The sequence below is a fragment of the Panthera tigris genome, chromosome B3 (genome assembly GCF_018350195.1).
Source record: "Panthera tigris isolate Pti1 chromosome B3, P.tigris_Pti1_mat1.1, whole genome shotgun sequence".
NCBI classification, from domain to species: Eukaryota; Metazoa; Chordata; class Mammalia; order Carnivora; family Felidae; genus Panthera; species Panthera tigris.
This window is the reverse complement of record NC_056665.1, coordinates 131616183-131644128: the sequence shown is the minus strand read 5'-3', so window position 1 is coordinate 131644128 and position 27946 is coordinate 131616183. Positions and strand designations below refer to the sequence as shown.

Sequence of the window (27946 nt, the reverse complement as noted above, 5' to 3'; positions counted from 1 at the left end):
GGAGACACAGAATCCGAAGCAGGTTCCAGGCTCTGAGCTGTCAACATAGAGCCCAAAACAGGGCTTGAACCCACGAGCCGTGAGATCATGACCTGAGCCGAAGTCGGAGGCTCAACCGACTGAGCCACCCAGGTGCCCCTACAATTTTATTATTCTAAAGGTAACAGTTCTTGGTGTTACCATGTGATTGTTCAGGAAGTGCTTTCTCAGGTAAGTCAAAGGCCCAGTTCTTACTTCTTCCTGAGGAAATCTACCCAGAAAAATAATGATCAGAGTTGAAACTCTAAAATATGTCACTACATCTAAGGCCTTCACAAATCATCAAAATTTTACCTGTAGTAACACTTTCCAATCTGCACTTTCCACCACCAGTCCTTGTACTGAGAGTACTCTGTGGAGAGGGCAGCCAAGTCCAAAGCCTTTGAAAACAACTCATTTTAGATTAGGATTTTCTTTTCTAACAATAAACAGAAACAATAAATAATGAAATGAACCGTGTAATTAGCATCAATCAAAACATGCATTAGAAATCAGACAGAAACTCAAGTTGTTCATGTTTCCAGATGGCTCCACCAATTTTCCCTAAATAATCAGTTCCAGACCAGAGGGCTGACAGCAGATGAATAGTAAAAACTGATCAAAGAAAAGCAGATGGACAATATGTTAGAATACAATGCTAATATACAAGGCTTAAAATGGATATTTAAAAATCCCCCAAGTTGTACCCTCCCCCACCCTTTATCTACCATCCAATGATCCCTGTAAAGTCAGTGGTGGTCAAGTCTCTGGTGTGTCAGCCAGGTCCAACTTCAGGCCCCACTTTACAGACAGATGTAGAGAAATAGAAAAAGGTCAAGTAAGCAGACAGAAGAAGGCCTGGAAAACAGGATCGTGAAGAAGAGTCAAAGGACAAGGGCACTTGGGTATCTGCTGTCTTCAACCACCATTGTTCCATCATCCTGACCCCGCCTCACGTCCAGTGATGCTGAGGGTCAGACCTGCCTTTGCTGCAGACTGAAAAAGATCTGAGTTGCTTGCATATTTTACATGGGTTTATCCCTTTCTCTCCAACATCTTCTAGTTTGTTCCTTCCAGTGTTTATAGATGACTAAATAGGAATTCAGATTTTATACAGAAGTAGAAACCATTTGGACAAAAAGGAAAGCAAATCAATCTTTCCACAAATTTGAAGCTCATGTAAAGATCTAGTGAATAAAAACTCAAGTTATTAGTTAAAAGAGAATTCTCACGTTTTATGATACAAGTCTTTCTCTCAAGATTGGAAAACTCTTACTCTTTAGCCAGTGTTAGTATAATCATTATATCCAACAGTTAAAGTATCTCTCAGATTTTCAGTTCTGTGATCTCAGAATATATCCCATATTACTGTCCATGTCTTAATGTGAACTCATTGCTGAAATGCAAGCCAGATGAGTTCCTTTGATGTCCCACCACAGAATTAATAACTTTTCCTTGTGTTTCCTCATCTTCCCTTACTCCAGGGGAGACTTCTAAAGATGCATACTCTTTATAAAAGAACAGTGTCACCATGCTGAGGTTCTAATGCACCTGAAAATCAACACCTCTATTTGAAAGCTATGTGAATTCAAAACAAGCCACATGCTACTCTCGTATGCTTATTTTTCTTTTTTCCTCCAAGCCAGAAATAAAAGTGGAAGCAAAAACTGGGGGAAAATTATAACTTCAGTTAGGTTATCTCCCAAGATACTTGAAAAACATATTTTCAATCAGCTCCATTCGGGACTGCATTGTAAATACCTGAACATGTTAATTTTAACTTAATCTTTATAAAGAACTTTTCCAGCAGATAGATCATATACACTCTCATGTTTACTATAAAAGACCTTCTATTTTTTCAGAAAAATATGTCTTTCTCAATTTGCTACATATTCTAATTTCCCAAGGTTAGATTTAGTGCTTGTTACAGGCTGCTGATTTTGTTTATGGTCCTAAAACAAGTCTTCCTATGTAAGACCTCTGTGTTTGTTCTCAACCGATTAAGGAAATTAATATGACTTATTGATATGGAATAAAAATGTAAAAAAATACATTTTAATGATCATTCCTCAAATGAACACTGAGGCTGCACTAGACAAAACTATTTATGACTATTTCAAATGGGCTTTAAGTTCCCTGAGAACAGGCACCCCTTCTTACACATCTCTGTGGTTCTGATATGTTGCTATGCTGTTAAGAGGCACTCAAGGATGATGTGTTGATTGAATTAATTCTATTCCTTATTTCTGACTTATACTGAAAATAACTTAAGAGCCAAACAAAACTCATAGTAGTAAGATTTACAATTAAAAGAAACTAACATTTTAAAATGTTAAAGTGATGACAGATCTTTTTCTTTAAAGTCTTTCTCAATTTTTCAAAATAAATGACTATGTAACATTTAAGAATCTTTGAAAAATCAATCTAATATCCAGATATTCATAAAGGCCTAGAATGTCATATAAAAGCCATAAGTTTATAAAAGTCCACAGGAGAGGGGACCTTGGCAGATCTAGGCTACATAATGTTTGTGAATACATCCAACCGAGCATCACAGTGTATTTCTTTTTTTTTTTTTTTTTAATGTTTATTTACTTTGAGAGAGAGAGAGAGAGAGTAGGGTAAAGGGAGAGAGGGAGGATCCCAAGCAGGCTCTGCACTGTCAGCACAGAGGCAGGGCTTGATCCCACAACCGTGAGATCACGACCTGAGACAAAATCCAGAGTTGGACACTTAACTAAGCCCCCCAAGGCGTCCCGTCCAGTTTATTTCTAAGTGACAGTGCTCCAACCATTAATATTTTTAAAACCAGTCATCCTTTAGCTATTGTTATTGTTGCAACAACTTCAGGATGATGAAATTAAAGAGCATACGGAAATAAAGATTCCAGAATCAACCCACATGCCACTTTAATTTTGCCAATACTGCCAATATCACCCCAAAAGGCACAAGCGAGGAGGGAAGGGAGTTATTAAGAACTCAGAGGCAGAAATACGGTTTTCTATAAGTCAGCTTTACTTCTTCTTATCATTTAGCTATTACTTCATAACATTCTCTATATTTACCTCCAGTATCCTCCATATTTGTCTGCAGATAAACACAGGATCAACCACCCACATGGCACTTAAGTTTTGTCAACACTGCCCCCACAAATGGAAAAAGCATTAAGAATGGAAAGACACAAATATAGTTTTCCATGGGAAGATCAATTTCATTCTTTCTTAAGTACCACTTCACATTATCCTCATTTGTCTATTGTATGTTCGTGTTTGTGTGAAATGGTTTATTTAAAAAGAAATCTGGAGGCCACCCAAAGTAACCAGTATAAAAGCACCTCTGATTTCTTAAGAATGTTAAAAAAAAAAATTCCTCTTTTCTTTTTCCAGATAATGTCATAAAACAGAGTTTGTGGAAAAAAGGCATGAAAATGCATGCTTTCTGCTCATTACCTAAATCCTTCTTCCTTTCAGAAAATAACATTTTGATAAGAATCTAAAATGACATCTTAATGGGACAATCTGATCCATAACAGAACTATAATGCAATGAGTCCATAACAGAGTAAGAAAACAGAAACAGGGCATCTGTCCTGCTCGATCTTCCTCACATCCATCACAGTACCCAATAATTATTTGTTTCAAGAATAACCCAGTCGAGAAATAAACCAATCAATAAATTCATGAATAAAAAGGAAAACAGAGGAACCAACAATTTGTGCTTTTCACAAAATAAAAACAAAAATTTCTTAATTTCATGTTCTATAAAATACATGTATTGAGGGTAAGCAGATGAAAATAACAAGCAGGATATAATTAATTACAAATATTTTATTTTATTACTGCCCCTAATTTATAGCTAAACTTATAAATGAAAAGTTGCTATAACATTATTGAAAATTTTGGAAAAAATTGGATAAAGTTTTGGTAAAACTGGATACTTTCCATTACTGCCACAAGGTATAGCTTTTCAATTTACTGTCGTACTCTTTTCAATTTACCGTTGGCACCATGGAGGCATTTAACAAATATCTGTAGAATTAACACACCTTAGTTCTATAATACTTTTATTTCCTTTTTTTTTTTTTTTGGTAATACCTTCTAGCATATGTTATAGTACATATTTAGACTAATAACTATTTAACATACGTACTAAATGTTATATTCTGTGGGCTTAACATTACAACACTTTTCTGTTTCTGCCCGAGTTTTGTAATTATGATTTTTTTAATGGCTGCATAAAACGCTAGGATGCAGTGTAGTGTAACTTAGGTTGTTAATCCGGATTGCTTAGTTACTACGGCTAATGCTACAATGAACATCTGCAAATAGAGCACTTGTGAAATTTCTTAAGAAGTTAAAATTACAAAAAAAAAAAAAGTTAAAATTACATACACAATAGGAATATGTTATCTTATTCTGTTTTATATTACCATACTCTTTTCCAAATTATTGTACCATTTAAAATATCATCTATATCAGGGTAACAATTTACTCCACTCTTTCCCAGCATTTTTTTTTTTCAAATTTCAGAAATGTGAAATTGAAAGTCCAAATTCTTTAACTTACTTTTTTGTGTTAGAAAGTGCATCTCTAGTGTGCTCGTTTACTGGCATTTTCTCTAATGTCAATTTTCTGTCACTGGATCATTTCCATTTCCACAAAAAATTTCCTAACAAATTTAGATAAGCTTTTTCCTATTTAACAAACACTAACATTTTTAAATCATGCTTATATACATATTTTTTTTTTATTTTTTATTTTTTATTTTTGGGACAGAGAGAGACAGAGCATGAACTGGGGAGGGGCAGAGAGAGGGAGACACAGAATCCGAAGCAGGCTCCAGGCTCTGAGCCATCAGCACAGAGCCCGACGCGGGGCTCGAACTCACAGAGCACGAGATCGTGACCTGGCTGAAGTCGGACGCTTAACCGACTGCGCCACCCAGGCGCCCCTATATACATATTTCATCCTTCTGTTGTCCTTTTACATTTGTTTGGTTTTGTTTCTGTTCACTGTGCAGAGATATATATAAGTCAGTATATGAATATATACTGAGATATATATGAATCAGATATATATGAATCCATAAGTCTCTATTGTTTGCTAGTTTAAATTATTTTTCATTCTTCACTAATCAAATGTCTAAAAGAAAGTCTTTAAACAAATTTTCTCAACAGTGTTGTTTAATGAAGCATAAGGATCTGTTTCCAAAAAAGTAAAAAATTGTGCTCAATGTTGCTTGTTTCTAGAGTATTGAGTCTTTCGCTGTAGTCGGTTAAGCGTTCAACTTCTGCTCAGGTCATAATCTCCCAGCTCATGGGTTCAAGCCCCACATCGGGCTTTGCGCTGACAGCCCAGAGCCTGGAGCCTGCTTCGGATTCTGAGTTTTCCTCTCTCTCTGCCCGTCCCTGGTTTGTGCTCTTTCTCTTTCTCAAAAACAAATATTTTTTTAAAAAAATTTTTAAAAAGAATAAAAATATAAAATTTGTAAATGGGGACTCCAGCTCTCAACAGTAGTTTGTATCACTTCCTTGCTACTGAGATCTGTTTGAGAGTCATTTTTGCTGTGCTTTTTCTCTTAATTTATGGACTTCTTTCATTGAGCTAGGAGACACACACCCTCCTATTTGTTTGTTATATCAAGCTCTGGTCCTCAAGTCCTGTTCATGCTCCCAGCTCTATTTGCCTACATTAGGAGGCCTAGCATTCCAGCCTTCGATTTTTAATTTTTTAAATGTTTATTTATTTTTGAGAGAGAGACACACAGCATGAGCAAGGGACAGACAGAGAGGAGGAGACACAGAATCCAAAGCAGGCTCCAGGCTCTGAGCTGTCAGCACAGAGCCCGACACGGGGCTCGGACTCACAAACCACGAGATCATGACCTGAGCCAATGTCAGATGCTTAACAGACTGAGCCACCCAGGTGCCCCCCCAGCCTTCTATTAATCATCGCTTTTCAAGCTATATTCTTCAGCAGTAGTTCCCAATCCTGGCTGAAAACTAGCATTGCCTGTGGAGGTTTTACAAACAACAGATTGACCAGACATACTCGTGGGGATTCTGATTCAGGAAGTCTAGCAGGGATCCAGAAATCCATGACATTAAAATTCACCAGGTGAGCAGTGCCTGGGTGGGTCAGCTGGTTAAGCGTCTGACTTCAGCTCAGGTGATGACCTTGTGGTCCATGAGTTTAAGTCCCACATCAGGCTCTATGCTGACTGCTCAGAGCCTGGAGCTTGCTTCTGATTCTGTGTCTCCGTTTCTCTTCTGCCCCTTCCCTACTCACACTCTGTCTCTCTCTCTCAAAAATAAATAAATGTTAAAAAAAAAACTTTTTTAATAAATAAAATAAATAAAATTCACCAGGTGATTCAGAAACAGCTGGATTTAGGAACTACTTAAGAGCCCTAGGATTTAAGGGGCAGGAGCTCAGAGAGGGGAGGAGTAAGGAGGTGGCCCAGTGGGTGTATTCTTGGTCTGTTACTTCTGCTTGAACTCCTGCAGCCCTGCTTTTTGTCTGTTTTCTACAGCAGGGTCTGGATAAGATTTTGTTTGAAGAAAAAGGTTTGTGTTGTTTAAATAAAAAATTTGAAAGTCGCTGCTCTGTTTAAGATCAAATGTTTTTAATCAATGAATATGAAGAACTGTGAAAGCATTCTATAATACATCATACGTAAAGGTGAAAGTCTGTTAGAATCTTTAGAGTCTTTAAGATCCTTAGGATCTTTAGAAGAGAAGTTCAGTTAGTGCAGAGAATAAATCCTATTTTATTTCACTGTGGCTCCTATTCCTCAACGCCATTATATCAATGCCAAGATGTAGAATGACATCCTTGAGATGAATGTATTGATAAAGACGTCATCCCTGTGATCTCCAAACAGCATACGATCTGTCTTTCTGAACCCATGGCCTACAACTCCTCCCCTCACAGACCTCACTACAGCCACCCTTGCCTCCTTCTTGCTCCTCGAACAACCCACGCATGCTCCCACTTAGGGTTTTTGCGGTTATTCTCTCTGACTTCCATATTCTTCCTACACAGAACTGCACGGTCTGCCCTCCGCCATCAGGTCTCCGATTAAGTGTCTTTTCAGAGCGGATTTCACTGACCACCTCCCACCCCATCCAAAATGGCATCTTCCCCCGTCACTGTATTCGCTTCCCTGCTCTTTCACTTCTGTAGTACGTACTATCCCATGACGTGTTACGTGTTTCTAAATGTGCTAATTATCTCTATTCCTTGCACAACCAGAATATAACCTCCAAAAGAGCAGAGATTTTTGTCTGCTTGCTTCACTCTGTAATCTCAGGGCTAGATCAGGGCCTGGCACACCACGGTGGCTCAGAAATCTGGGGATGAAAGAACAAAGGTCTCTTCAATAAACAAATCCTCCAAAAGTCAAGATACAGCTTTATGTTATGTAGAGTAGAGACTGACTCATTTATGAATAGGAACGGTGTTTGGATGTTTCTTTATAATGACGGTATAACTCTATGATTTTACGTGTCATACTGTGACTCTGACCAGCTTTACATGAAGTGAAAAAGGCGTGTCCTGACTTATTTACAGAAATGTGCATGATTTCTGCTCCAACCTTAGTTTCCTCTCTTCCCTACGTGGCCACGTCCACTAGCACTCATCACAGACAACTTCTACATTCTGTGTATTGGGCCTAGGCTCTCACCTACATTTAGTACCACATCTTCCAGGACATGCAAGTATCTGCACTTGGATAGCCTGTCATAGTTTCAAACTACAAATGCCTTCAAGTGAATTACCCAGCTTCCTTGGAAACTGACTTCCTTCCCTAATTATCCCATTCCTGTTAGTAAAACAATCATTCTTCTTGTAGCATCTTTAGGAGGCAGATTTGACATGTTTCTTTCCTCTGTCCTCCACATCAAATCTATCATCAAGTTCTGCCACTGCTTTCTTTAAAAATGTCTCTCTGATGCTCCCACTTCTTAGTATATGGCCTATTTATTTCTCACCCCATTATCTTGCTCGTGTTTTTAACCCTTTCTTTACGTTTATTTCCCCTCCTTCCCAAAAATCTGACTTACTTTGTGGATCTTTACTAATATCACCCTTTTGAATTTTTTTTCCCCTTTGCTACCTGGTGACAGTTTCACAGCTTGGCAAGTACCTCTTTAATTGTCTCATTATGCCAATTTTATTTTCTCAGCTGGACTGCATGCCTGATAGAGTCAGGAAAAAATATATTTTTATTAGTTTTCCTAGTATATGGCATTGTGGTTGACACACAGAAAACACAACTGAGGAAAACGTTTTTATTTCCCTGAATATTTAACATATGCATATAAAGCTTTTTCCCTAAACTAATAAGAAAATGAGGGAAAGTACTATCATTAGACACTGCAGAATTAACTACGTTCAATTTGACAAAATTTGTGAAGTTACTGGTCATTTGCATATTAGCATGTAAAAAGTGAGGGGGCGCCTGGGTGCCTCATTCAGTTAAGTGTCTAACTTCAGCTTAGGTCATGATCTCATGGTTCATGAGCCCCACATTGGGCTCTGTGCTGACAGCTTGGACCATGGAGCCTGCTTCGGATTCTCTGTCTTCCTCTCTCTCAGCCCCTTCCCTGCTCATGCTCTGTCTCTCTTAAATAAACGTTAAAAAAAAAAAAAACTTTTTATAAATGAAGAAGTCCTATGCATATAACCTTAAAAGTCTGTTAAGAGACTACAAAGATATTTAAGTATTATTGAAGCTGGGTGATGGGTGATACTGGCTCATTATATTATTCTCTGCACTTGTGTGTTTGAATTTTTCTATCATAAAATGTTAAAGGAGGGATAAGGGGCGCGCTACAAAAAACCAGAAATACACATATTAATAAACCTATAATTCACTATATGGACTACAGAAAAAAAATGGATCAACAACGCTATTAGTATAAAAAATAAACTGCAGCAAAAGCACATTATACAATATTCTCAACTATCTATATCTTGCTTTTTAGTGGAAATCTATGTAGTCTATGGACCAGGCACAGTTCTTACCTCTTCTATATTTATACAACTTTTCCTATTGAAAATAACAGTGGATTTGAAAGTATTAGTAATGCTCCAATTTTTAATAATTCCGTCTGTTTATAAGGTCAGAAATAGAACATTTCAGAACTGAAATCCCCAAAGTCAGAAAAATTACAATAAAAGAGCATGAATTCAAAACTTACAGTCTTAACATCATTTTCATGATGAAAGATATATTCAAACAAAGCCTATGAAGAAAAAAAAAAGGCCAAAAATACATTAGATTTTATTTTACCAAAAGCACTCTATTGGTATATCTGATACGGATATACTCAGACCATTTTGACAGCAGCTGGGTTGAACCAAAATAACAGGTACACTAAACGTGCCTTCATAAGTAAAGGGTCTATCCATCATTTGTTATAATCAGCATTTTAAAATACAGTGATTTATACTTGATTCTTGTTTTTACAAACTGGAAAACTGAAATAACTGAACAAGGTTTTTCGTATTATATACACTATTTTACTACAAAGAGAGATGAAAAGACCAACTCTGACATTATCCTAAAACAGATTCAGCCCATTTTTTTATACACTCCGCACATGTTATACAGTCATTATGATAATGATAATGACACTTTAGACATGGGAAAAATCCGGAAATTCCTTCTGAAACAAAGTAGATCTTAGGTGTAAAGTGGGATGTGTACATGACTCTAATGTGCAGCTAGGTCTGAGAACCACTATTTTAATACTTCCCCCAGCTCATCTGGATAAATAAGCATTGACCGAATTACCTCTTAGTGTTATCATGTTTGTCCATAAAACCATCAATGCACCCTTGCAAAGAGGTTAGCGTATCAAGATTATTAACAAAGAAGACTTAAGAGGCAACCAAAGGAAGAAAAAAGAAATCAGGACAAGTCCCTTCTTTTAAAAACTATACCTGACCCTCCATTTGCTCGGTGATAAAGAAGAAAAGTTAAGAGTACAGCTTGTGCCCCCGTTGCTATGAAAGGAGTAGAGACTCAAGCAATCAATGCTAGAAATGAGTCTTGATGAGTAAAGGCAAATTGGAAACCAAAGACAGAAAAAAAACCTGGCATTACTTCTATAAAAAAGCACAAAATCTGATTCAGTTTAAATCTAGTAACAGACCAGGTCTGTCCTGGAAGCATCATAGTTTGAGGGAGATGCCTCCATGGGCTACACTCCCTGAATAGAAAACAGCAATGGTACCAACCAGCCATCCAGCCACCTCAAACAAATGGCTGAAAAGGGCAGGGGAGCCGGATACTCCATATGAGTTGCTGTTAATACTTCACTCTCGTGAAGGTAAGGGAAATACACATAGCTTTACAATTTTGCTAAATGAAGTTGACAGGATTGCTGTCAAATGAGAAATTAAAACATCATGGGCATTATTATAGGCTAATTTCCTATCAACTGACATTTCTTTTTCAGCTTTTAATTTCAAGTCTGTATGGCTCATGTCCATTCTTATATAACCTCGTGTTTGACATTTAGTAAATATGTTAAATGCCATTAGAATTCAGATTCAGAATGAGCTCAGCACTGATGCACAGAATTCACAGACATTACAGCTAAAAACTTGAGCTAGGGTTAGACCAGTTTCAGCAACAGCTAAGTGCTCATGTCTCTGAATTATTCCAAGCTCAACTTCAAGTTTATTTTTACACTAGAAAGGTCACGGGCCCCACCTTTCCCTCTCAGTCTCTCTTTTTCTCACTCTCACACATAAACACACTTACTTTCACTCTCCCTTTCTCCTTAACATAAAGGAGCATCTAATCTTTGAGTAGTTAGAATTAGTAAGGTAATTCTCAATGAGGATCACTCAAGCCAGACAATGGCTTATGGAGATGCTTGCCTAATTAGTAATTAAACGAACATATTTTTTTCATCTTCTTTTTGACAGTCATAAAATTCTACAAGGATAGAAAATTATTTTTCTGAGAATAGTCCAAGAGGGAAAAGGAAAAAACACACACACACACACACACAGATGACCTTCTAAATTTCATTCCATGAAGATGATGCTGCTTGTCTGCTTTGTTTGTTATCAATTACTATTTTTTGTTATAAGTGACTACAATTTCCTATGCAATGGTATTGTATACTTTATTTCTGATTGACTTTCCTTAACTCAAAAGACTAAGAGAAATTTTACACAGTAATTAAACATTTCCATTTCAAGCAAGATATGGCCTTTCCTTCACAAAAGAAATTTTTTTTATTTCCTACAATGTTATCAGGATACCATATCTAACATTACTACTTCATAACATAAAATCATTTTAAGTACATACCTTTGCCAATTTCGGTTTCTGGGCATATTTTGTCAAATTCAGTCTAGATAAATTTATAAAAGGTCCATCAGGACTTGTAAGCATGGAAGCCTATGGGGAAAAATGACAGAACAAGAAATCTGAAACTCCCTCTGGAAATATAAATTGAGTGTAATGAGCATAAGTAAAAAGAACCACCTTCAAAAAATCTGCCATGTGACTTTCCACTGTAACAACAGCAAAAAAAAGATATAACGTAACACCAAGCTACTCTGGTAATACAAAGATAGGGTAAAGCTGACAGAATTTACCGTTCCCAGCCTGACAAATCTTCCAGTTGTGCTGGTGACTGGGCGAGCTGTGTAGGCAGTTCTGGGTGTTCTGATGGCCTGTTCCATAGTGCCAGGCCTTCCGCTCTGTGTGCTGGGTCTAAGGAAACCTGTAATGGGCCTTCCAGCTTGAGTGACTGGCCTGTGAAGAGCGTACATTGTGAAAATACCAAGAAGATCAATAAGGGAAGATTCTCATACAATCTGGTCAGAATTTAATGGCAGAAGGTATGAAACAGAAGTACATACCTGATGGCTGGACTAGGCCCTCCTGTCTGATTAGTTCCAGGCAGTTTCAAGGATGTTCCCGGGCCTACGACATGAGATGGCAAATTCAATTTATAGATTAGTTATTAATCTGTAAAAACTGTCAGCTGTTGTAATTTTCAGAAATGTGCCGGCCTGGTGAAAAAGACGTTAGTAACAGGAAATATATTAGGGAAAGGTGTTTGAGACTGATATTTATTAAAAATCATGGTATTTTATGTTCTTACATTTAATCTTCACACTAAGTCTGTAAGGTAGGCTGTATTCACCCATTTAGCAAAAGCTTAGAGGGTTTAGTAAACAGGTCAACCTATTAATAGAGGTGGGTTTCAAACTCAAGGCTGGCAGACTCCAGAACACCCAAAGACGGTTCTATGCTCATAGTGTATTTCTGATACAAACTTCTCCCAACAAAAGATCATGTACCCACAATATATAGAATTTAGACATTTTAACTCCAAAAGAACAAAATGATGGGGGGGAAAAGGAATTTTAGCATGAACCATATGTATTTTTTTTCCTCAATTTCCATTTGAAGCTTTAAAACAGTTATTATCTTGGGGCACCTGGGTGGCTCAAGCAGTGAAGTGTCCGACTTCAGCTCAGGTCACGATCTCGCAGTTTGTGGGTTTGGGCCCCGAATCGGGCTGTGTGCTAACAGCTTAGAGCTTGGAACCTGCTTCAGACTCTGTCTCCCTCTCTCTCAGCCCCTCCCCTACTTGCATTTTGTCTCTCTCTCTCTCAAAAATGAACATTAAAAAATATTTTTAATTTATTATTTTTCAAAACATAAAAATGACTGACAACAGTTATAACTAATAAATACCAGCAAGACCACCATACATTATGGTAATCACTAAATACCATTTGCTCCAACACATCTGCAAGCTGGGGGCTGGGCCTCTGCGGCAATCCCAGTGGGCATTCACAGGCCAGTGTATTACCCCATCACCTCATATCATGCATTAGAGCAAATCACCTTCAATTATTACAGTGAAGTGATGTTGTCCAAAGATGCTTTTTTTTTTTAATCCTTTTAGAAGACTTGAGTTGTTTGGATGCTTCCTGTGTTTCGACTCTCAGATAAACAATTTTCTGTTATATTAGATAAGCAGTTCAGCTAGAATCCATTTTAAATATAAAATCTGTTTAAATGCATAATATAGCTTGTATTGAAAAATTGTTTTATACAGCAATCCCACATCTTAAGTTTAAGATAGTGTAACTGAATTGTGGAAGGAAAATCTTTGTACTATATGACAGGATAGAGACCATTAACCTGAAGCAGTGTTTTTTTCATGTATATAATGTCTTGTGTTTATTTTATACACATGTAGTATTCTTCCTCCTAATGGCATTTCATTTACTTAAGTGAAAAACCAATACTTACGTGGAACTTGAGCAATAGCATTTTCATCCAGCATCATTTCTGCAATTCCTTCCTGATCTACGTCAATTTCATCTACATATACCATTTCAGTGAGTGCCCGTGCCTTCAAAATCCAAGCTGCCTATAAACATGGATAAAATAAAGCACACATTAAGTAGTATTAGAAGTACTGCCTAGCCTATAGAAGATTTATTATCGTCTAAATTTTATTAGGCATGTTTACCGTTTAATACATTATGCTAATTTAAAGAGCTATTTCAAGAAACTAATACAAGGCAAGGTCATTACTAATCAAGAAATGCCCATTAGATCAATTACCTAGTAGTCTTCTAACATGCCTTTTTGTAAGTAAAAGAAGAACTTCAGAGAAAATTTTACTGGAATAATAATTCGAAAATCAATTAAGAAAGCTCTGACCACAGTGCTCTTTCTGCCTTCCTCCTTCAGGACCAAAGTCCCTCATGAAGACCTCCCTGATGGTTTAGTTCTAAACCTACTTTCCTCTTGTCTTTCTCACAGAGCATTCTCTTTACACTTCCATCAAATGTACTCACATATTCAAGAAACACTGTAATTATCAGGCATAGGTTAGCTCCCTTCCCCAAAACACAAGCCTTTTTACCTTGTTCAGTTCTGAATTTTCCATAACACCTATGGCTTTTGCACATAATAGGTATTCCAAAAATGTTGAATTGAACTAAGGTCAATTTCTCCCAATTCCCAAGAAGCTAATCAACACAGTCTTGGCTGCTTTGTGATCTAGGCAGTAGAAAACCTGCTAGAAAGTGTGTGTGGGGGGGGGGGGAATGGAAAAGGTAATTAAGGAATCTGGAAAATATCAACATCACTCTGCCTTGAGAAATTAGATGTCAAGGTGTGCACCATTAAATATCTTGCTCAACATTTAAAACAGCTTTACCAGAAATGTTTACCTTTCTGCTTCACTACAGAAAAGAAGCAGAGAACAAGAAAGCTCGGTGTCCTTGAGCAGCAGCACAGACCTGATACTCTATAGTGCAGAGGAAGCAGCAGCGAGGGAAGTTTGGCGGGAGGCAGGGTAGGGCTCACCATACTAGGGAACCGGCTGTGAAGCCGGCTGAAGGAGGAACAGACTGAGAGAGGAACAGACAAGAGCTACAGAGTTCCAAAAAGTCCTCGCGTAAAGAACCCAAGATGCATTCAATCAGTCGGTCCATACCTATGGAGCACTTCCTAGTTACATAGCATTGGGCTAGGTTCTGAAGAGGAAGCATGAGAAGCTTAAAACTTGGATCCTAATTTCCCGAACACATCACCTACTGAATTAATTGACAAGGCAAAGCAGGGCATGATAGGTGGCAGGTGTGTGGTATAGACAATAGTTTTATAGGAATTAAAAAGTAGAGATCCTTTCGTGGGCTAAAATAACTGGAATGCATTCATTAGACAAAAGTTCTTAAGGAAAAGGAAAATTCTTCATGCTTTCACTTTAATGGGAATAAAAAAGGCTGCCTTCATAGCCGTAGGTTCCTAAAATGAAATTATATTTGGCTAGATGATTGGGTTTTTTAGCTTCTACTTTCCTGGGTGAGATTTACTGGATTCAGATAACTTAAAATGTTTCAACTGTGTGGATTTAACACAATTGAATAAGCAGAATATGGAATCAAAGAATTCATTTGTTAAATAAATAAATAAATAAATAAATAAATTTCAGTCGTAACTGCATCTAACTGTAAGAGCCACTAAAGTGTGGAAACAATTGGAGGTTTTCATTCATCAAAGATCAGGAAGGTCGGCAGATCTTTATAACTCTGCTCAGGGGTCAGGGAAGTCATCTCTGGCTTCAACTCATGGTTTAATTTAACTTCAAAGATGGAAATAAGTAATCCTGATTTATCTTGAGTCTCCACAGCTCATACTGCCCTGCAAGGATCTGACAGCTTTCATTTCTCAAAAGGGCATTCCTTGCTCAGCATGCTGGTGGACAGGAAGGATTGCAGCATTTTCTTTGAAACAGTAAAGCAGGATATGGGCGCCACGGTTCACTCCCATATTACTAGGGAGCACCTATGGCATGCCAGGTCCTGGGGACAGAGAGAAGTAAGCCGCGGCTCAACTAGCTTACACAAATTTCAGTGTTGTAGGGAAAGCGCAGTGATAAAAGTCTGGAGCATGCTACGGGAGTACAGAGAGAGGCACCCAGCTGTCTGGGAGTAGAGGAAGGGTAGGAGAAAAGAGTTTGCTAGTAGCAAAGACAGGAAAGCATGTATTAGGCAAAGAGAACGGGACAAGGGCAGGCTAGCTTGAGGGCTCAAGGCATGCTTGGCAACTCCAAAACAGTTGAGTACGGTTGAAGAATCAGGTTCAGCTGAGGCAGCAGTCAGAGAAGAAGCTAGAGAAAAAAGGCAAAGGGCAGTTGAGGGACCCTGTATGCTCCAGTGAGGTGTAGGGACTTTTATCCTGATGATGAGCTAATGAAACTTTAAAACTCCAACTTGGAATCCTAGTTAAATCAACCTTCTAAAAGTCAACTTTTTATTATTATCGTATCACCTATATGGCTGGGTATTAATTATCCCTGCACATATCTTTTTAATAATTAGCATGTACATACCGTTATCTCATAGTTAACTCCATCATTCTTCCTGACATCCAGCCTCCTACTAACCTCTCAGATATTACGGAGGTGCAAATTTTTTTAATATTAGGCTAAGTAAAAGAAAAGAAAGTAAATCTACTTTTCCCTCACCACCAAATGAATAAATGCTTCAGAAGCCAAATAGGAACATCTTTTTTAAAAGGTTATTCTATAAGATTTCACTTTTTCAAAAAGGTAAATGGATCTATATTTCAGTTTCTAAAATTTAATTCTTCAGAAGTAGAAATCGTGGTGGGAATCTTTTATATTTAAAGATCTATAATAAAGTCTACTTAAACTATTATTTAATTTTAAATTTCATCATTTTTTGAGAATACTAATCTTCCTGACTTTCCTCTTGTCCTAACACAAATGACCTTGAAAATCACATATCACTGCTTGCTTAAACATCAGATTGTATTCAAAGAACTGCTCTTGGCAATGTGAACAATTCTTGAGATTTTAATGAAAACAGCAGATGGGGCTTTGGCTTTAAAAAAATTTTTTTTAAATTTTATTTTGGAAACAAGCCAAGTATGTTTTACAGCCCTAAAATCCTGTTTAAGTTTTTCAAAAAGTTCAAAACTAATCAGTGATTACATTAAAATGCATAACAAAGCACAATGGGATGATCCCAAACCGGTCCTTGAATCTGAATAAAAAATACAAATTGGTTTTATTAAATATGTTTAAGTTGTTACTACATGACAGGGTCATGCAGTTTATGTAAATATATTTGAATGCCTATGTATTGGAAAGTACCGTGAAATCAACAAAAATCACAGAAGTGCAGGAACTTTTTTAAAGGGAAAAGCATGTGAGTCAATTATATCGTTCTTTATCTGTAAAACATAATCCCATCTCATTCACCTACTGAGGTAGTCTACAGGACATTATTCTTGAGGCAATGACGGAAAGGAAAGGAAAATAATGCCTTACGAAAAGTGAAAAAGTCTACTGACTGAGCGAAACATGTTGAAATTGTCTCATTCCTTTTAATACAAAATTGGAGGCCAAGAGTTTAAGACATAAAAGAAACAATTTTGCTAGATTATTAGAATAAAGCTACCAAGGAACAGTCTGTCTAACCTGAGCGAGCCATCATAAGAATCGGTATAACATCTGACACTCTGCCTACTCTACGAAAATGAAAACTTAGCACAAAATATTGAATTGTTATTGTAAAGCCTCATTTATTTTGAAGTTGTGCAAAAGAGGAAGGCAAAATGTATGAATAATGAGCTCAAAAGAATCCCATCAGCCTTGTTCCCTTTTTATTCTTTTAGATCACTATCCAGATAGTGATAGATAATTAAGTCTACAGTAACAGAACAAGAAAGTAATACTAAATACAGGTCCTTCATGAAGTCCCTGCATGGTTTGAAACTTTCAAATGCCATTTACAGTTTTAAAACCATAACAACAATGTAAATTATTGACATTTTAATTTAATTTTAACAAAACCAGGGCACCTGGGTGGCTTAGTTGGTTAAGCATTCGACTTCAGCTCAGGTATGATCTCACAGTTTGTGAGTTCGAGTCCTGCATCGGGCTCTGTGCTGACAGCTTGGAGCCTGGAGCCTGTTTCAGCTTCTGTGTCTCCCTCTCTCTGGGCCTCCCTTGCATTCACTCACACACTCTCTCTCTCTCTCTCTCTCAAAAATAAATAAACGTTAATTTTAACAAAACCTTCCAAAATCACTGAAAAGAAAAGGCACATTACTTACTCTATTTATAATTTAGGTCCTTCTCAAACGAATTGTGCAAAAAATAGTTTAGTACCATCTATCAATTTGGAAATCAAAATTACAAACACTGCAGACAAATTCCTTTAAAATCCTTTTCAAGAACAGAGTGCTTCATTTTAACCTTTTACGGTGCTTGCTTGATAATACTACACAGGCCTCCATCAAAGTACTTTGTATTCTGCTCTCTTGGAAAAGGTTGAATGATTACTCATAGGAACCACATATGAGGTTCAAGTTGTTTATTTACTGAAAACCACTGTTAGCATTCTCTCTCATGTGGCAGGGCCAACACCTGGCAATATTTAGGGTGATTTATAGCACTCTCATCCGTTCTTATTCCCAGACTTACTGGAAACTCCCTTGTGTTAAAAGCTTCACTGGCCCGCATGTCCCCCTAACCACACTTCCTCTCCTTGGGCTCTCTCCAGACTCATTCACTGCGTCTTCCCAGTTAGCAGGTCTCTTTGGCCACCTCCCATCTCTAACCAAGATAGTTTGGTAGACAAGGCTATCTGGCCAGTGTCTCCTCCTGTCTTCTTCACGGTGGCAGGCACCTCGCTCTAAAATCGAGCCCTTCCCAGGCAGGGTGAGCCTACTCTTTACCCAAGATATATCATCCTGTCCATCACAATCTTTTCAGACATTTGGGGCTCTGCTGACTTCTTGGCCCCATTCCTAAGCTCCTGGTTTCCCTTGCTTCCTTCTCTATTTTTCTCATCTTTCTGGTCAACATTGGTCATTTCAAGTCTTAAGACTATAAGACTACTCACCCATAGACACAAAAATACTGGAAATAGAATACTCTACATAAAAAAAAAAATACTCTACAAAAAAAATATTGGAAATAGAATACTCTACAGAATGGTAGAGAAGGCTGATTTTATAAAAGCATTAATAGATATGCAGCAGGTTTTCTAATCTATAGGAATGAGTAAGCAATAGGAAGTATTGTATTCTCTAAACTAACAGTTGCAGCTAACCCTTTACCTGAGTCACTGGCAATTCAGGATCCGGTTCCTGGAAAGCATTAAGAAGGTAGTAAACATTTTTAGGAAATACAGTTTCTAAAATAAAAAGTCTTAGTGATGAATTAAGTATTTGTAGACAGACTCAAACTCATTGAATAAAAATCCGAATATCAACTTTAATCTTTCTCCACAAGTACTCAAGAGTTCTGCATATACTAATACTAATATTGGTATTAGTGTGTTAACTAATATACACTGAAGAGTGCTGAATTTGCTATGATCAGAAAATTCTAATTGCTCGAACCTCATTTAAAGCACAGAGAAGTTATCTTAACTACTTGTTTAATGAAGACACAAAATCTCAGAAATTAAAAACAATTTTACAGCTATACCAAGGAAACACTTCCTTATATTCATGGTGGTTAAAGCATTCAGACTTTAATCACTTGGGGAGGAGGAAGAAAATCCACAACATACTATAAATCTTTCTACTCCACATAAATGGGATTAGCAGCTAAAAATAAAAAAGTAATTCCAACTGTAATGTGCTCCGAGAAATGTGTATGAATACACTATGTCATACATATTAGTGTCAGGTGCTAACAAACTCAGGGTTTTTTCCTGTCCAAATTAAATAGAAATCCACTGGGGAAAAGTCAGACTTGTAACAAATTTATTTATGAAATAATCTATACTTCTATATCTACAGTTAGCAATCTGTGCTGAACACTTCACTGGCAGCATGTTTTATCAGGGAAGCTACTAAGAAAAAAGAGAAAGGGAAAAAAAAAAATCCTTCCTAGCCTTGCTTTCTACAGCTCTAAAACCCAAGGAGAATACTCAAAATATTTTTTAAAGAATATATTATGTGTGCAAGCAATGTTGAAGCCATCTGGTCACCATGCAAGGGTAAGCAATTTCTATAGCACGATACACGGTAGGAACACGAGAAGCAAAGATGAAACTAGGCTACAAAAGCAAAGGCCCTGGAGGGTGGGATTTAGAGAATATTCGGCAAGCAGCTGAACCGAACACAAAACAGCAACTAAGAATACATGGCAGTTGGAGGTTTTCAATTCCAGCGTGCATCAGGAAGATCTCGAAAAGCACAGATTGCCTAGAACCCACAGTCCATAATTAAAGAAACACACCGACACAGGCAATGAGATGACAGAGGAGTAACCCTTTCTATTCCTTCTTCTGTTTATTTGTATACATGTCTGTATGACCCATTATCTCACTTGAGTCTCATAACAACCACCGGAGGGAGGCAGGTGTTATCCATTTGACAGATAAGGAAACAAATTCAGAGACGTCATGTAATTTGCTCAAGGTCACACAAAGAAGCCAGGCTCTTCCTTGCCAGTGCATCTAGGAGATTAAAAAATGAGTTCAAGATAATAAGGCAGGATTGAAGCGTCAAGTGTAGGAGAGATAGAAGATAAGTTCCACACAGGGAAAAAAAAAGTTTACCCATGGTGACTGCAGACAATACTTGAAAAGGAAAACAAAACACACAAGGGCTGGAAGCCTCTAATAGGAAGGAAAAGCTAGAGGCCTGTCATTCTGCCAAGGACAGGAAGATGCTTCCCAAAGTCAAACGGCAGCTCAGCCTCAGTGTTCTGATCACTGAGGAAGGCCTTCGTGCTCTATCTGGTTCTTCTGCCCCACAGGAACACATCTGTGATTTGCCACACCACGCAGGTGAGGTGAGAAGGTCAGAGAAGATGGGCAAGTGTAAAGACAGGTGAGGTTGTGCAGATGGAAGATGGAGACAAGGCCCAAACAAGAAGTGAGGCCGAGATCACGATCATGTTAGTTCCACAAGCTTCCCCGGACATTCCTGCACCCTGCTAGGTGCTGAAAACATTCTGTGGGGAATGCACATAATTAAATAAATGCCAATACAATGTATGAAATGCTATATTCAAGTTATAGACAGTTATAGACGACTTAGATGGAGAGGAGAAAAACAATAAGGGAGATAAGAAGGGTGTCAGAGAAAAAGAAAGATATTATTCCGGAAATTACTGAGTGCCAGTGATCTATGAACTATATTCATCATCATTTTTTTTTTAAACAAATTCTTTTTTTTAACGTTTATTTATTTTTGAGACAGAGAGAGAGAGAGCGTGAACAGGGGAGGGGCAGAGAGAGAGGGAGACAGAGAATCCGAAACAGGCTCCAGGCTCTGAGCTGTCAGCACAGAGCCCGACGCGGGGCTCGAACTCACAGACCGCGAGATCATGACCTGAGCCGAAGTCGGATACTTAACCGACCGAGCCACCCAGGCGCCCCCATCATCATTTTTTTTTTAATGTTTATTTAGAGAGAGCTTGAGCAGGGGAGGAGTAGAAAGACAGGGAGAGAGAGAATCCCAAGCAGGCTCTGCACTGTCAGCACAGACCCTGACGCAGGGCTTGAACTGGCAAACAGAGAGATCATGACCTGAGCTGAAATCGAGAGTCGGATGCTTAATCGACTGAGCCACCCAGACGCCCCTGTTCAGCATCATTTTATCAATTTCACCGAACACTTTCCTCACAGACACTTTCCAGATTACCAACAATCTTTTCAGAAAAAGATCAATGCCAGAATCCTACATGTAAATATCTCTAGCTATACAGAGACAATAGCAGCTAACATTTTTGATCACTTACCATACATTAATGAGCTTAACCCTCACAACAACCCTTTGAGGTAGGTGTATTATCATCCCCATTTTACAGAGGAGAAAACTCTGAAGTCAAAGTGTACAGGCAGTATTTGAACCCAGACACTGCATCGAGAGCCCGCACTTTGCTGAGTATGTGAGATCATAGCAAGGCATGAAAACAGACTGCTGTAGGGTGTGCCAGACCAAGGCTGCGTATGACTGGCCTGGAGATCCATCAAGAGTCAGGATTAAGAAGGAAGAGTTAGGATGTTTTAATTTAGAGATAGGGCAAAACTTTTTTTTTTTTTTTTTTTTTTAAGCACTGAGACTTTCACCTTTGGGTCTCTCAACTATAGTCTGTTATTTAAATTAATCCAACCAAATAGGGAACAGCAAGTTAGGTTCATTTGGTGTAGCAAATCATTTCCATGGGTATCGACAGAGTTGAGTACAAAGTAGTTGGGTACAAAATACCCTGGAGTCAGAAGGGCTGGGCTTGATCCTCAGGGAGCCACTTAGCTACGTGACCTTGAACGAGTCACACGACCTCTATAACCTAGTGCTCCTCTCGAATTGGAGCAAATAGTGTCTACTTCATAGCATAGTTTTAAAAATAAACCTTGGGGGGGGGGGGCGCCTGGGTGGCTCAGTCAGTTAAGTGTTTGACTTCGGCTCAGGTCATGATATCATGGCTCATGAGTTTGGGTTCTGTGCTGACAGCTAGGAGCCTGGAGCCTGCTTCGGATTCTGTGTGTGTATGTCTCTCTCTCCTTCTCTTTCTCTGCCCCTCCCCCACTAGTGCTCTGTCTCTCTCTCTCTCTCAAATAAACTTTAAAAACTAAATAAATAATGGGGCGCCTGGGTGGCTCAGTCGGTTAAGCGTCCGACTTCAGCTCAGGTCACGATCTCACGGTCCGTGAGTTCGAGCCCCGCGTCGGGCTCTGGGCTGATGGCTCAGAGCCTGGAGCCTGCTTCCGATTCTGTGTCTCCCTCTCTCTCTGCCCCTCCCCCGTTCATGCTGTGTCTCTCTCTGTCTCAAAAATAAATAAACGTTAAAAAAAAAAATTTAAATAAATAAATAAATAAATAAATAAAATAAATAAACCTTGTATTTTTAAGAATATTTCATAGTTTTGAGGCCTTCCCCCTATGCTATCATAATTAGTGAAGTGTAAGGTGGTAGCACTTTCAATAAGAAATATCAGTTGCACAATTTCTTTATAAAACCATTTCTATAATGACCAGAAAAGCCCCACACTCTCTATTACTTCCCTTTCCCAAACCCAGAACTAACTCCCACTTGTGTCTCATCAAATTAAAACTACCTTTGACTCTCCTTCAGAGCAAGTAAGGGGACAGAGTGGAGTGACACAGCCTGGAACCAACAAATGCTCATTAGCATCAACTTCAATTCACATCAGTTTACTTCCTTCCTTCCTCCCCAGGGTAAGGCTTACTCTTAGGTCGTTGCTATTACTTCAGGGTATCAAATCTCTAGATAATTCTGAATGCGACTTCTTAATTGCCACCATTACTTACGCTGGCTCGTGAGTCTGACCCAGCTTGGCCCTGAAACTTCTGAGACATTATTCAGAAGTTAGCAGTCACACGAAGGAAAACAATGAAAGAGAACACAGAAATTGATGGATATCAGAAGGTTTAGGGAGAATCCAAGGACCAACCAAGCAGCCAAGTAGGAATGTCATCTGTGTAATTCAGCAGGAATACAAATTCATAAAATGAACTCCATATAGAATCAAAAGATTAAGTCTGGCTTAGTCTCCATGGCCCCAAAGAGGAACTAAATTAGATAATCACACAGAAAGATTTGTTTGTTTGTTTGTTTTGCTTAGAGCACCAGATCATTGTCTCAATCAGCTAATAACACAGAGCTCACTAGGGACCCCTGGTTCCATGTCTTTCCCTTAAGCCAGTGGCTTTCAGCCTTTTCTCCATCTTCAAGTCATTTACAATAATAACCCCTTCCTCTCTGTAACATATCTCATTATAAGTAGAGACTGGGGAGGAGAATGTGAATTCTTCCTATTCTGATATATAGCCCCCGCTCCCACTCCCAGAATCACTGATTTTCGTAACTTGAAAATCTATCAGAAATCTACTCCATTAATAAAAGCATATTGTCTTAAAAACCTCACTGCCTGAAAAACCTGCACGTTTTATGAACTGTTTAATTATAATGGAGCTAAAAAAAAATTGGGGCTGGTTTTAAAGCCATGTATCTGACATATGGAACACAAGGAACAGTAATCAGATTAAGCAACTAATCAGGATGATGGACATGAGCTGTAAAAGCAAGCATTCCCTCTAGGTCACACCGCTGTGTGGAAGACCATTTTGCCTTTCTCCCTTTTATATCTTACAACTTATAAGCACTTTTTCAATCGTGATTTAAAGAACACTTTGAAAAAAGACAATGTCTCTCAAACTTCTTGTTCGTGCTGTATTTTATCAAACAGGGAAGCTACAATAAATTAACCAGTTATCTTTCTTTCTCTATATTCTCAAGAGATCAGAATCTTAAATGTCCTTCATGGTTACACACCATGCCCTTTTAAGTCTCACTATTCTGAATCTGGGAAAAACAGTTTACAATCCATCTTCTTCAAGAACCTTTCCACATTACCAAATACCATATTATTACAGTCAACAACCTATCCTTAAGTCTCTTTGTGTCCAAATAAAAATGTATGACTCTAAAGAAACATGCTATTTCATTGTATATCATACCTCTCTGGCCAACCTGACTACCCTGACTTTGGCAAGAATCAAAATTAAATAAAATCCAGATGTCCTAATGGAAAGTACAAAGCACGACCTAAGTATTTTTGATGATACTATACCAAAATTGTATCTCTTACAGGAGAAATAAATGTAGAAGACATAGTCTCAGAGGTGGACTTATCCCAAAAGGTTGATATATCAGAACCAAAAGAGGTTTTTTGGGAAGCTCTGTGGACCAACTTAAAGAAAGATTAACAAATAACAAATCACTTTAGAGAGGCTCTCCTCACCTGGCACAAAAATAAGCAAAACCAAAAGTGAAAAACAACATCTAAAACAAAAGCTATTTGGGGCATCTGGGTGGCTCAGTAGGTCAAGCTTCTGACTTAGGCTCCGGCCATGATCTAGCCATTAGTGAGTCAAGCCCCGCGTCAGGCTCTGGGCTGACAGCTCGGAGCCTGGAGCCTGCTTCCGATTCTGTGTCTCCCTCTCTCTCTGCCCCTCCCCCACTCATACTCAGTGTCTCTCTCTCTCAAAAATAAATAAACGTTAAAAAAAAATTTTTTTAAGCTATTTTTGTTTTAGGGGCAGGAAAAAAAAAAGCAAAAATGAATCCATTTGACCCTCAGAAAAAAATATTTTAATTTCCTTGCTCTTCCACGTGTCCAGGAACTGCTTCAGAGTCATTCATTTGTACTAAAATCAGTTTGGTGGCACAGGAATGGTAATCGGAAGTTGTGGGGGAAAAGTACTCTAAAATGTTGAAGCCTCAAAAAATTCGTAAAGGTTAAAGGAGGATGTGAAGATAAACCATCTGACTGCAGAGCTGAGGACCATCTGCTTCTGCTCTGATCACATTTCTGTTAGCTTTTCATAGATTGGTAGTCTCTCCGTCAATTACCTTCCTCCACTGAAACAAAGACAGCATCACAAGAAATCCCAATAACAAAATTACCATCAGAAACGCCCTCCTGGGGGCGCCTGGGTGGCCCAGTGGTTTGGGCTTGATTTTGGCTCAGGTCATGATCTTACGGTTCATGGGATCAAGCCCCAGGTTGGGCTCTGTGCTGACAGTGCAGAGCCTGCTTGGGATTCTCTCTCTCCCTCCCTCTCAGCCCCTCCCCTGCTCTCGCTCTCTCTCTCTCTGTCTCTCAAAATAAATCAACTTTAAAAAATAAAGGGAAGGGGCACCTGGGTGGCTTAATTGGTTAAGCGTCCAACTTCGGCTCAGGTCATGATCTCACGGTTTGTGGGTTCGAGCCCCGTGTCGGGCTCTGCGCTGACAGCTCAGAGCCTGGAGCCTGCTTCAGATTCTGTGTCTCCCTCTCTCTGACTCTCCCCTGCTCATGCTCTGTCTCTCTGTCTCTCTCTCTCTCTCTCTCAAGAATAAATAAATATTTTTTAAAAAATTAAAAAAATAAAGGGAAGAATATTTCATTGTTCATTTTTAACATCTAACAGATAAAGAATAAATAAATATGAGAAATACATTTTTCTCATATCTCTTCCCAATTTGTTAAAATCAATTAAAAGCTTTTAATTCTGAAAGAATTCAATGTATATATTTCTGATAAACTGCATAAAGAAATCTCAGTGGGAAAAAGGAAAAAAGAAAGGAAGGAAGGAAGGAAGGAAGGAAGGAAGGGAGACTCTCCTGGAGGAATCCAGGAAGAATTTCCTTAATTGATTAAAAAAAAAACAAAACTGGCCCTCCAATCAAGAAATGAATTAAGAATGTCCATAATACAATTACATTTATTTGAAAAGGTAAATATATGTTTAGGAATCTATGGGGCTGAGAATTAAGGATGGGAGTGGAGGGACACAAAGGTCAACTCTCATGTAGTGTTGGTAGGAATGTAAGTTGGTGCAGCCACTGTGGAAAACAGCATAGAGGTTCCTCAAAAAATTAAAAATAGAAATACCATATGATCCAGTAATTCTACTACCAGGTCTTTACCCAGAGAAAATGAAAATACTAATTTGAAAAGACAGATGCACTGCTGTATTTACTGCAGCATTATTTACAATACCCATGATATGGAAGCAACCATACAGATAGATGAATGGAAAAGGAAGATATGGTATATATGTACAATGGAATATTATGCAGCCATAAAAATTAGATCTTGCCATTTGCAACAACATGGATGGATCTTAGAGGGTATTACGCTAAGTGAAATAAGTCAGACAGAAAAAGACAAATACCATATGATTTCAGTTATATGTGGAATCTAAAAGACAAAACAAAAAGCAGAAATGGACCCAAATACAGAAAATAAACGGATGGTTGCCAGAGGGGAGGGTTGGAGAGGGATGGGCAAATGGGCGAAGGGGAGCCAGAGATACAGGCTTCCAGTTATGAAATGAATAAGTCATGGGAATAAAAGGTACAGCATAGGGTTTATGATCAGTGATATTGTAATAGCATGGTATGGTGACGGATGGTAGCTACACTTGGGGTGACCACCGCATAGTATAGAGAAGTTGAATCACTATGTTGTACACCTGAAACTAAGGTAACATGGTGTCAACTATATTCAAATTTTAAAAATTAAAAATTACCTAATTAAAAAGGAAAAGCACACAGTGAAAAAACAGTGCTTAAAGGCTGGGTCAAAAAATAACTAACACATAAGTGAACCCTACAAACTTTTCAGCAGCCCTATCCAGCTATCAAAAGCCCAGTTTGGTGGGGTGGCTGGGGGGCTCAGTTGGTTAAAAGCTTCGGACTCTTGATTTTGGCTTGGGTCATGATCTCACGGTTCATGAGTTCGTGGAGCCTGCTTGGGATTCTCTCTCTTCCTCTCTCTGCCTCTTCCCTGCTCATGCTCTCTCTCAAGATAAATAAATAAAACTTAAAAATTTTTAAAGCCCAGTTTGATAAGGTAATATCAAGTTAAACTTCTATTCCCAATGAAATACTGCTCATTGTTCTGCCAATATATATATATATATATATAGTTCCTACTTAAATAAACTACCTCAGCAAAACAAATAAAAAGGATTAGAAAGGAAAGGAGTATCATAAATTTCTTCTAGATCTGGTACTCATTCTCCTAAGCCTACTCTGATATTTACATCAAACCCATTAACAACCCCTGCTCATAACAAGAAAATAGTAATAAAGCATAACATTTTTTAATGTTTATGGCAGTAGACATTATGTATCACATTATGGACGATTATTTCAAATCCACAGCAAATAGGACAATAGAATAGGCCAGGACCTAACAAAATTGACTGCCCTAATGATCTTAACCATGTCAAATGGTTAACCAATGACAACAGCAGTATTTCCCAATATAAACCTGTGTCTTTTTTTCTTCATTATCATTATCAAAATCACGGTTCTACCAAACATGCCTTGTAATAAGTCTTTAATCTTTCAAGAGGGCCAATAAGGCCTAATGACAGCTGTACAAGAAACCAAGTAAAAAGACACAAGCCCTTACCTTATTTAGCTGCTAATTCAGGAGACTGCAAAGCCCTAAATCTGTTTATCTTACTCTTCCTAGATAAAAAGGAGCAAGGTCCCTCTATGGCCCCATCTTCACCATTAATGAAAACACTTCTGCCTTGACCATGCACTTTCCAAAATGGCATCTCTCCAAAATAACAAGGGAGAAATCTATCTCTGTCTCCCCCATCTGCCCCCCACCCCGAAGGCACCAGGGATCAAGTAAGTTTCAGAATACTGTCTTTATCAAAATTAGATAGGTCACCTTCCTTCAGGACTTTCTAAAGCCTTTAATCCACAAGTATGTTAAAATTCTTTACCATTTAGCTAAAATCTTGAAAAAGGCACAGTAGATGGGAAAATGTACTGGGAAAAGTTGAGAAACACACAGCTTTGAAATATTAGGCTACATCGGGGCCAAAGAGGGAGCACAGTA

The 27946-nt window shown here is 38.2% G+C and overlaps 1 protein-coding gene across 7 annotated transcripts in view; it reads right to left on the bottom strand.

Annotated features, from left to right (window-relative positions):
• Positions 1–27946, bottom strand: part of TTC8 (tetratricopeptide repeat domain 8) — a 59862-nt gene that overhangs the window by 29630 nt on the left and 2286 nt on the right. For 2 of the 7 annotated variants that reach the window (XM_042990315.1, XM_007094979.3), the window contains exons 2-8: positions 18672–18701; positions 13317–13437; positions 11909–11972; positions 11642–11801; positions 11352–11441; positions 9223–9267; positions 334–419 (exon numbers count right to left, since the gene is read on the bottom strand). In XM_042990315.1, coding sequence (XP_042846249.1) covers positions 334–419; positions 9223–9267; positions 11352–11441; positions 11642–11801; positions 11909–11972; positions 13317–13437; positions 18672–18701 — 596 coding nt within the window. Of the gene's footprint in view, positions 1–180; positions 251–333; positions 634–746; positions 1803–9222; positions 9268–11351; positions 11442–11641; positions 11802–11908; positions 11973–13316; positions 13438–18671; positions 18702–27946 lie in introns of those variants that run through there. The other 5 variants (XM_042990316.1, XM_007094980.3, XM_042990317.1 and 2 more) reach the window with 4 other exon arrangements.